We start from the raw sequence: 12,107 nt of genomic DNA, 5'->3' as shown, positions 1-12,107 counted from the left end.
TTTTTTAATTTCAGTTAACCTGAAATAGTGGGGAGGTTGGGGGTTGAGCTCTTTCTAGAAAGACAGATTTTTAACAGGAAAATTTCCTCCTAGGCATTCAACCTGGATGTAGATATACTAGATAAATATAATTTGTCACCTCAATATTTCATCTGTATTTAACAGTTTGAAGCAGCCTTCCTTTTCCCCCTGTTTCTTCCACATACTTGCTATGACCAGAAAGTTAGATACTGAGTATTTAGATGAAGCACTGACTACACCACAAAGTCCTTGTCAGGCCCTAGAGAAATCACGGCCTCTCTTGAGAAAAGTTCGATACAATTCTGGAGTTTGAGGATCTCGGTTCACATCTCATATGTAACTTTGCTCTTTTTGTGATTTGGAGCAGTCCTCAGTGCCTGGTATTTAAAATGAGGCAGTTGGGCTCTTCTGTCTCTTAGTTCCTTCCACATCTAGTTCTCTAATGCCTGTCACAGAAGCATTTGAACTCCCAGTAAAACTTCAAGACACAACACTGAATCACATACATGAGAGGATAAGGGAAGACATTTAATATTTTGAAACCACAAAATTAAAAAAAAAGTAGAAAAAACATTGTACACCAGAACAGTGTATGGGTATTTATTCCTCTTAAGCCTTAAGAAATGCTTATTAACTGATTGCTCTACAAATGTGTCTTTTATCTTTGATATACTGTTTTTGTTAAAAAGTCTAGAGAGGAGGGTCATTTCTTAATTTGTGATACATATTTTGGATCACAAACTATGTAATTAATATATTCCTGACAATCTAGAGTCAGCTTGTCCCAATTGCAGACTATTATACAGTAGAGAACACAAAATTAGGCTTTTGAGTGCTGGAGTATTAATGACAACCACAATGAACTCAGTTCACATAAAGAACTGAGAGAAAAATAATGTCCCACATACTGACTGATACATGAAAGAAATAGTAACAGGCCCATAGACATATTTTGCATTTCTTACATACTTGTGTTTTTTTGGAATTCTCTGTCATTTAATGTATTCTTTCTAGAACACATATTTGTTGGAGCTCTGATTGATGCTTTTCTCCCAGGCATTTTTTCTAACCAAAAAACACAAATTAAAGTATCTCTTAGTTTTGTTTTTTTTTTAATGGAGAGAGACTAGCAAAAGGGGGGTGACAGGCTTCAAGAACTGTTAGGGTTCCATGTCAATATGGTCTCTAGTTAAGCATTTCCTAGGAATCTGGGTATGGGATAGTTAACATTATTTGTTTGTTTTGGGGTATTTATTTATATATTTTCACATTTATTAGTGACTTGGATAAAGGCATGAATGGTATGATCATCATATTTGCAAGTGACATAAAACATGGAGGATAGATAACACACTGGATATCTGTCAGAATTCTAAAAGATATCATGATAGACTATCAAAATAAATCTAATAGGATGGAATTCAGAAGGAATAAATATAAAACATCAACTTCTCAAGTACAAATGGAAAAGACATGATTAAATCACAGTTGTTCTGAAAAGGATCTGGGAGATTCTAGTACACTCCCAGGTTAGTAGAAATCAGTAAGAAACATGGTGTAGCAGCCAAAAAAACCTGATATGATCCTAGATCATATTAAGAGATTCATCATTTCCAGTAACAAGAAGCTGATAATCCCATCATATTTATCAGAGTATTCTTCTCTTCTGGAGTATTGTGTCCAGTTAAGGGCACCATAGTTAAAAAAAAAAAATTGATTGCCTAAAGAATGTCCAGAGATCAAGTACTCAGGACAGTGAAGGATCTGAAATCTGTGTAAGGAGGATCTATTGAAGGGATTGGAAAAAGAGAACATTCCAAAAGACATAAGAAATAATATTCAAGTATTTGAAATAATATCATTTGGAGACTTTGGTTAGCCCAAGAGAGCAGAACTAGAAGCAGCGATTGAAAATTGCCAAGAGATCAATTTATTTAGATAGCTATCTGTCTAAATATGGAATAGGCTGCCTAATTTACAGGGGTGATTGCCACCTCTTTAGGCTTTCCAGTGGATAACCACTGAGGTCAGTGGGAATTCTTTGATTTATGAATTGGACTACAAGGTCACTGCCCTTTCCAATTCTCCAGTTTTGTGATTCTTTAATCCTTCCTCCTTCTCTTAAGCTTTGAATAATATTTGGTTATATTGTGCAAAGAAAGAGCCAAGGACCAGAAGGATATAGCAAGAGTTTGTACTTCAAGATGTACTTCTTATGACCTCGTTTGAAAGAGAAAACATAAAAATCCCTCTAGAGAGGGATCCTTCCTTGTGAAGTGCAAAGAAGGCAAGGGAAATCCAGAGAGGAAATTACCTCGTGATGCAATTGTTGTTTCATTCTCAGGGATCCAGTAAAACAGGCTTTCGTTAGTTTCATATGATTGTCAGGTACTTTTCTACAAAATTACCAGGATGAAAAAAAATTAGCCTAAATTAAAAAATTTTTTTAAATGAAACTAAAAGAAATGTTACAAATGTCTTTGCTTTTTTATAGCTTAACTCAAAAGCTTGAAAGGAGGAAAGACGATGAAGGTGACAAAATGTGGGGAAATGAAAAGTTGACAAATGAAACAAAAAACCAGGAAGATTCTACAAAAGGCAAGTTGTAATTTAACACTTGGTTCACTAAACCTAAACATTGCAAAAATGTAGTCAGTCTTTTCATGGGTGTGTATGCAAACTTATGTATGTGTTTGCATGTTAGCCATGAGCTGAAAATTCCTGCTCATTGTCTCCTTCACCCTGAGAGATGACCATTCTCCTTGTCTCTGTGATTTCATACTATCCTGTCTTCTCCAGTAGATTGTGTCCACTATTATCCTCCTGTTTCACTTCTCTTTAGTCTCTCCCTGTCTATAGACTGCTGCCTGCCTGAAAACATACCTCTATCTCCCCATCCTCAAAAGCATATATTCCTGCTAGCTTTTCTTTTTTTTTGGCTAAACCCTCTGAAAAAGGCATCTATTATCAGTGCCTTCACTTCCTTTCCACTTGCTTTTGTCTTAACACTCTGCAATCTGACTTCTAGCTTTACCATTTACTTGGAACTACCTTTTCCAAAATTACCAGTTTATTTGCTGATTTAATACCTTTTCTCAATCCTCATTTTTAACTTCTTTGCAGACTTTGATACTGTTTTATCACCTTCTTCTCCCCTTCTCTCTAGGTTTTTGTGACATTGCTTTCTTGGTTCTTTTTCTGCTTATCTGACCACCCTTTCTTAGTCCTCTAAGTCACATCTGCTAACAGTGGGTATGTCTCTAAGGGCTCTGTCTCAGACTCTTCTCTTTCTATACCATTCTACCTGATGATCCCATCAACTTACATGAATCCAGTTGTCATCTCTGCAGATAATTCTCAAATTTATCTGTCTAGCCCCAACTTTTCTCCTGACTTTCAGTCTTACACTTCCATCTGTCTTATTGAACATCTCAAACTGTGTGTCCCATAGACATTTTAAACTCAAAATGTACAAAACTAAATTTACTTTCCCTCCTAAACTCTCTCCTTTTCTGAATTTCCTTGTTACTGTAGATACTACAGCCATTCTTCCAATCACTCAGTCTGCAACCTAGAGCTTATCCTCAACTCTTCACCATCTCTCACTTCTCTTGTCCACCCATTCAATTATTTTTGTAACATCTTCTGCATACTCCCCCTTTTTTCTTCTTATGCTGCCCCTATCCTTGTACAGGCCCTTATCACTTCATGCCTGCAATATTACAACATCTCAGGGTGGGTCTGTGTGCCTCCATTTTTCTCCCCATTCCAGCCCATGTTCTATTCAGCTATAAAACTGGTATTTCTTATGCACAGAGCTGACTGTGTTATGCCCCCACCAAGATTAAATATGAAATCCTTTGTTTATAATGTAAAATCTTTCATTACCTGGCTCTTGCTTACCTTTCCAGTTTTCTGAAATCATATATTTTCCTCCTCCCCCCACAATCTACTCAGAAATTCAGCCTCATTAGTCACTTTTCTATTCCTCACACACAATATTCCCTCTCTCAACTCTAAATATTTTCACTGAGATCCTCCATACCTAAAACTCTCTCTTTCTTTTCTCTTCTCTGCCTTCTAGTTTTCCTGGTTTCCTTCAAATCCCAGATAAAAGTCCACCTTCTGCAAGAAGCCTTTTACAATCCTCCTCAAACTTTATGCTTTCCATCTGACCTTATTCCCAATTTGTTCTATATTTGTATTGTATTTATATATAGCTTGCATTTCATCTCCATTAAACTCTGATCTCTTTAAGATGCTTCATAAGTGCTCCTTGAATTAGGAATTGTCATTCACTTCGTTGGTCTTATAGCACTACCTAAAAAAAATTTAGTAATCCTCCAAATCTCTCCTGGCTGCACAATTTTATACAATAAAAACATTGTAAGGATGGCAGAAATAATTGTCCCAATAAGGACAAAGGGGTAAAAACAGATAAATCTCATCTGTTTTTGCTAGATATCACCTCTTTTTTTTATTTAGTTAATTTTTTTAAATGATCTGCCTTCTTTCCCTTCTACTACATTTCCTCCATTGAGAAAACAAGAAAAACAAAACCGCTGTTAGAATTTTATATATAATAAAGCAAAAGAAATTCACACACCTGATATGTCCAACAATAAAGTGTTTTAATATCACCTTCTTATTAGGAGATGGGTAGCCAGTTTCATTATGAGTCCTCTGCAGTCATGGTTAGTCATTACATTGTTTAGCTCCTATGTCTTTACAGTATTGTTTTCATTGTATAAATTGTTCTTTTGGTTCTGCTCACTTCATTTTGCATCATTTCATACATTTCTTCAGATTCTTCTGAAACCATCTCCTTCATTATTTCTTACAGCACAATAGTATTCCTTCTTATTCCTATGCTATAACTTGTTCAGTCATTCCCCAATTTTTGGGCACCTTATCAGATGTTTGTACATAAGGGTCCCCTTCATCTTTCTTTGTAGATCACTGCTTCTTAACAAATAAAGAGCTCTCTGCCCTCCCTGTTGTCAGAGTGCTTCCTTCAGGCAATTATACTGGTAACAAGTTGAAATGTGTGATCCGAATGTTGCGTGGTCTACTAGAGCAAGGGATTCCTTCCAAAGAGCTGGAGGTGAGTTCCTTATGCTGCTTCTTATGAATATAAATATAATATTTTGTTTCATGAAAAAGATGCCTTAACACCAACCTTTGTTTAATTTCCAAATAAAAAAATATTTTTGTCCCATGGTGTCTTTTCTAACATATCCTTATTGCCCACTCTTTCTTCTAAATAAATCCCTGGAAGATTGATTCAAAGTTAGTCTGTTATCTTGAAACTTGATGAATTTTCTTGGAGATGTGATTTCATAGTTTTTTTACTTTGAGGAAAGAACTCAGAAAATATCAAAAATAAATTCCAGCACAAGATAGAATCCACATCAGTCATTTTACTATAGTTTTGATGTAACTGAGACTTTCAAATATGCTATTCATCCTATTTCAAAGTGGCAATGGTCGATACATCCCTCCCTCCCCCACACACCCACACACTCCCCCCATCTTATGATCCTTTTTTCATCATTCATTTTTGTCAGTTGACTTTTCTACTAGTGTCTAATTTATGCCATTGCTACCATCAATTTTTTCATATTTTTAATGGATTAATTATTATTGTCAGAGGCTACAGTATTTAGCCAATGGGAAAAAAACTAGTTGACAAAGGAGGTTAGCAAAAGATGAAGCTTTTGATGGTAAAGAGACATATTGTTTCTCTTTATACTGTCATTCTTTCTACTTGCTTAATAGAAACAAGAATGGAATAAGGAAGATTTTATGATCCTACTGAACTTGTTATTTGTGATTCTAGTGAATTTCATTATTTTGAATCAAAGTTTTTTAAATAGGTGCCCACCTTCCCAAAAAAGTATATTGAATCATCTTAAAGGAGAGTTAAACAATTTATGTGAGGTATATTAAAAGCCCTTTTCAAATTTGGTTGTTGTAGGATTGCTAATTATTTCCAAGAAGGCTTTTCTATCTTCAGTATGTTAAAGAAAAAACACTTGTAGGAACGTGGCTCAGCAATGGCTTACCTAATCAGGGTAACCCTACACAGGGTAACTGTTTAACTTGATTGGCCCAAAACATTAACTTAGAAAATTGATCTGTTCATTAGCTATAATGTCTGGGCTAGCTCTCAGGAGGACCTTGGAATCAGCCCAAGTCCTTGGTCTTAGTGGAGGAGTGAAGGAGGCAGGAGGGCCACGTGGCTGGTCAAAGATGGAGTCTAGAATCTGGCATCTTCTTTTGTGTCCATAGCTGAGAGCTGTGACTGAGGGAGTGTTCTGAATCTGAGACTCCCTTTAAATACTCCAGTACGATTACATCACTACCTTACACTGAGCATGTGCAAGTGTAGAACATTATCTCACCACATTATCCTAAGTATATGCCAACTATATTGATTCACATTAAATATGTACTTAGAGAACCATTATCTCACATTGAATAGATACTTAACTAAAAGCACCCTGCTGATCTAGATTTAAGTACACCATTTCAGAGTTCCCATCCTCTACAATTAGCATTTTATAAATTCTTCTCTGATCATTTATAGCATTTATCATTCTCTTCACATTTATAGCATTTATCATCATGATTGTGGCCTTTTGTCTATCTCAGAAAAATTGACATTGTTTTCATTTATACTTCCAGAATCTTCAAGAATTAAAACCTTTGGATCATTGCTTAATTGGACAAACAAAAGAAAACAGAAGGAAAAACAGATATAAGAATATACTTCCCTGTAAGTTCTAATTATTTATTTCCAAATTTGCTATTATTTTAAAGAAAAATTATGATGACAATTTCAAGTTTTTTAAGTTGCTGGCCAGTTTTCATCCTCATCTTCCTTCTTGTTTTTCTCTCTCAAATACTCTCTCCTTCATTTCTCTCTTATAAGGAACTGTTGGGGTTTTGATTTTGGTTTTGGTTTTTGGTTTTTTGAGCATTTGGATACCATCCCTAGTCTGATATCTGTGAGCTTTTAAAACTGATTGAAGAAACTGTGTTATCTGATCCCCATCCAATATTTCCTGAATTTTTACTAGTATAGTATGTCTTCTTTGCCTTGACTTCTGAATAGATAAATTTCCCAAATTCATACTTTGTAACCATCAACAATTTCTTCCTTATGCCCATTTTTTTTAAGAATTAACTATGTTTTATCTATAAAGCATCAAATAATTTAGATTTGGAGTTACAATAGTAGTCCTCACTTGTTTAAAATTTTCCAGCAGATTAAGAAAAATTATTTTCACCTCTGTCTTCTATTACAATAACTCACTCAAATAACAAGATAAGATTATTTATTTAAATATCTGGAAGTAATGAATTAGGCATACCTGTTTCTTTTCATTATTATGCACAAGTACTCAGGGGGGTGCCTTAAGCCAGCTTCAACTTTCTGGATTTCAATATTCTGTATTCGTACTTAGACCTCAGAAATTGGCAGAGGAAGAAAGTAAAAGTTGTTTCAGGAAGATGGCTCATAAGTAGGAAAAGTTAAGGTCAAATAGCATGAACCAGAATTTAGAAGAAGTAAGGACAATGAACTAATTAATTAAGCTCAGTAGATAGAAAAATTCAGAACTTGTTGTTAGAAATTCTCAACGTGATAATTGCCCGTTAGTTTTAGAGATTGTCACACTAAATCGAAATATATAAATATATACAGAATTATTCTTTTGGACATATAAAAAATACTAAAAAAAGTTTCTGCTTTTATTTAAAAAAGATTTCGAGTTATCAGCTAAAACTATATAGTGTGAAAATATCTTTTGAGTCTTTGAAAGTATAAATGTTAAGATGAGGCTCCAAGATAAGAGAAAGAGAACTCTGCTTAACAAATAAACTGAGCCAATTTGAGATAGTTGCCTGTTTTTTTTTTCTTCCCTGAAATTAATCCAGATGGGAATGAACTAAGAACATCCTCAGTTAGTATTTATTTTAGATTTATGATTCATATTATATAACATAACTGAATAAGAGAAATGTTTACTTTATCCATAATCTTAATAATTATTAATGTATTGATATACTTAAAATACTTGTTATTATGTTCTTTAGTAACAAGCTTTGTGGTTTTTCATTTATTATTACTTAATAATAGACAAGGATTATTAATTAATCAATTAATAATAGAAAATATTATTCTTTTCCCTAGGTACTTATTCAACAAATTTAAGTTTCTTTACTCATTTTAATTAATTGTAATTGATTAAATAGACAATATGCCTTAACATAGAAAACATGTATAAAAGAAATTCCTCATGCTCATGTGCTAAGGGGGGAGCACATGTGCTAATGTGTGGGGAGACATCAAACTCACCTCTAATGCTTCCAAATATCTATACTGAAATGTTCCCTATTGCTGAAATGAATATTTTAATGAACCCCAAACTATTTGAAAGATAATTATTTGAAAATAAACATGTCAAGATGATCACTGTTTTGTTATGGGGAAATCACAGATGATGCGACAAGAGTCCCACTTGGAGTTGAAGGAGGCTATATCAACGCCAGCTTCATTAAGATGCCAGTGGGGAACAAAGAATTTTTTTACATCGCCTGTCAAGGACCTCTTCCTACAACTGTGGCAGACTTTTGGCAAATGATTTGGGAACAAAATGCTACAGTGATAGCTATGATGACCCAAGAGGTAGAAGGAGAAAAGATCAAGTGCCAACGGTATTGGCCAGATATCCTAGGGAAAACTATAATGGTAAATAACAGGCTTCGGCTTGCCCTAGTGAGAGTGCAGCAGTTAAAAGGCTTTATTGTCAGAGCAATGGAGCTCCAGGATATTCAGGTAAGTGAATGAAACCATCTGTGCCTTATGAGTTATCATATTGTTATAAAAACAGGGACACCATATGCTTTGTCTCTTTCTATGATGACGTCCATTCTCTCTTATATCAGCCTCAATAACTTCCTAGCTTTCCTGTCCACCTTCTATTCTTAGAATAGATGCCAACCTTTGGGGGTTTCTTTTGAAGTTTTGAATGGAACCCTCTTCATTACAAATAAATTATAATTTATGTCAACCCTTACTCAGCAACATAAATGGGTTCCAAAGCTGAGTATTAGAAACTACCAGTTTTTATAACAGAATTTTTAGCCATAGAGAATTCTCTACACTGGGGATCTTAAATATATTAACTAGAGAAAGACCCTTTGTGACAAAATAAGAAGTTGTAGTACCAAATGTAATTCAGTAGAGTCTTATTAAAATCATCTGATTTCCTGATAGGGAGGTGGTAGACTTTAGAGTGCTAAATACAAACAAAATCATACGCTTAGGTATATATGTAGCCACATGTATACATGCATATGCTAACATATTGAGAACTTTTCTTATATAAAGCAAAATCGGCAATAAAAAAGACATGTCATTACTTATATATTTAATCTTTGATAAAGAGCGCAGCTAGAGGTCACCTCAAACTTTTGTTGTAACCACAGTTGACCTTATTTTCTGAAGATACAGTCTACTCAAAGTACTGATAGAATCTTCATAATATACTCAAAATTAAAGTAAAACCTAATCTCCCCATGAATAAGTCTTTTTTTTTTTTTTTGCTCTTCTCTTTAGCCTTCTCAGGGTTCTACCCTGTATTCTCCCGAATACACTATAAATAATAATATATAAATAATAAATATAAATAATTTAAAAAATACACTATAAATTACCAGCTCCTCACAGACCCTTTTCTAGAATTCTCTTTCCTATCTGTTTCCTCCATAAATTCCTCCTATCTCCTCATAAAATCATATTTAACATGCACACGTGCTAAATCTCCCTGAGAAATACATTTTAGAAGGATAGTTACAGCTGTTGACTTCAAACTGCTCTTTCTTCAACAAGATACAATAATAGTACTTGTGGTTTCTGTGGGAGAGTCTAAAAGAAACAGTTCTTTCATAAGTGGTTTTGGAGTATGGTTCTAGACTTAGGGGAAATCAAGAAAGTATTTCAGACATAGAGGACACAAAGAAAAATCACAGGCATAAGAGATGGTTGAATATCTGGCACAATAGGTGTGCTGTCATTTAAAAGGACCCTAGCTGCATAGAAGGGTGTAAGGTGTGAGAAGACTAGAAAGTAGGAGAGACCAGGTTGTGGATAGTTTTAGATACCAAAGATTTATATTAATGGAATACACTGGAGTTTATTTGGGTAGGGGGTGGGGCTGTACATGGGGCTGTACTTTAATTATTTGCATAAAAACAACATTTTTAACCTTTATTTACTAATTGTCTCATAAACTTTCAGACTGGAGAAGTAAGATATGTTTCTCATCTAAATTTCACTGCCTGGCCAGACCATGATACACCTTCTCAACCAGATGAATTACTCATGTTTATTTCATACATGAGACATGTTCACAAATCAGGGCCAATCATCATTCACTGCAGTGCTGGGATTGGACGTTCAGGGACACTTATTTGTATAGATGTGGTTCTAGGACTAATCAATCAAGATCTTGAAGTAAGTACATGGATCTAAATATTTAATTAGAATAAATATTTTGTTGCTTGAACTTAGGCAATCTTTCAGCAGTTTTGGATGCTTTAATAGTTGACATCACTATATAATTGTGTGTATGTTTATGTAATATATAATAATTATATTTTATGATATATACATTTATTTCATATCTTTATATACGGCTATGTATATATGTGAGTTTCATTCACTTTGGCTATAGCATTAAACATAGTAAATGTGAATATCAGAAAGCTAAAAAGAGATAATAAATTCAATTTGTAAATATGAATGTTTTACAAATACTATGTCTGAAGGACTTTACTAATATTAAATTTTAGTTTTTTCAATATGCATATACAAGACAGCATTACATAATGGGAAATTTGTTGGTTAAAGATTCTGAAAGTTGTAGGTTCAGATGCTATTTCAGATATACACTGGCTATGTAACTCTGGGCACATCACCTAATGTCTCAGTGCCCCCAGGCAGGTACTAGTCTGTACTGGCAGAGATCATGTTCCCCTTGAGTTCCCTACACTAATGATGAAACTCAAAGAGAAATCATACATAAGGATCCCCATGGATCAATACTGACCTAGAATATTACGTATCAACATTGACCATGTTACATTGTATTTTTATTTGTTTCATTGAATATTTTCCAATTAGATTTTAATCTGGTTCTGGCTGCACTCAGGATTGCAGAGCTACAAAATACATTTGACATCTCTGCCTTACACTAATGAGGTCATAGATCCATTACAGAACAAAGAAGTGTGTGTGTATATATATATATATATATCTTCTAAGTTCTATTCTGATACTTTAACATCATAGCATATTTTTTTTAGAAATCAGTATTCTTAATGCAAATGCTATGGCAGATCCTGCTAAAAGGGACAAACTTTGATTATGGGTCTGGAATGGATAATGTGACATCCAAAGACCAGGTATGAAAGGTCATCACCAGAAGCTTGTCTGCCAGGAGATGAATTCTTTGCTAATTAAACTTAAGGGTTACATAAATACTTAAGTATAAGCAGCTCCTAATTCAAATCACAACTCTGCCTTTTATTGCCAAAGTGTTAAGTTTCTTCATCTATAAAATGAGGGGATTGGATTCCACCATTAAAGGAGATATGAGGAATTTATGAAGGAAACAAATTAGAAAAAGAATTCTAGAAAGGGTCTATTAAAGGTCCATAAATATATGACCTTAATATGGTCCAAAGATCCTACTAAGATATCATAACCTTTCAAATTAAAGAAATACAGTATTGTTTTCGTCTAGATTTAACTACATGGACAAACTATGACCTGCCTTATCAACCAGATAATTTATCTACTTTTATCTTTTTCATGAGAAAATTCTTAAATTAGTGCTGTCGCTTATTACAGTAGTGGAATTGGACATTCAGAGACTTTTATGTAGATGTATCTATACTAATAAATAAATCAATAGTCAATAAAGATCAAGAAGTTCCCATATTCTATTTTGGATTTATATGGGGTTACAATTTGCATCTGTAGAGAAAGTACATAACAATGATGTAATCTCAGGTCT

At 34.1% G+C, this 12,107-nt stretch overlaps 1 protein-coding gene across 1 annotated transcript in view; it reads left to right on the top strand.

The window, feature by feature from the left end:
- The window catches only part of PTPN13 (protein tyrosine phosphatase non-receptor type 13), a 213,733-nt gene that overhangs the window by 193,594 nt on the left and 8,032 nt on the right, over window positions 1–12,107 (top strand). Inside the window, 5 exon segments of the mRNA XM_051966187.1 lie at window positions 2,516–2,619; window positions 4,977–5,125; window positions 6,709–6,799; window positions 8,526–8,863; window positions 10,328–10,543. Coding sequence (XP_051822147.1) covers window positions 2,516–2,619; window positions 4,977–5,125; window positions 6,709–6,799; window positions 8,526–8,863; window positions 10,328–10,543 — 898 coding nt within the window.

Source organism: Antechinus flavipes, chromosome 6 (genome assembly GCF_016432865.1).
Source record: "Antechinus flavipes isolate AdamAnt ecotype Samford, QLD, Australia chromosome 6, AdamAnt_v2, whole genome shotgun sequence".
NCBI classification, from domain to species: Eukaryota; Metazoa; Chordata; class Mammalia; order Dasyuromorphia; family Dasyuridae; genus Antechinus; species Antechinus flavipes.
This window is presented reverse-complemented; position numbering and strand designations above follow the sequence as displayed.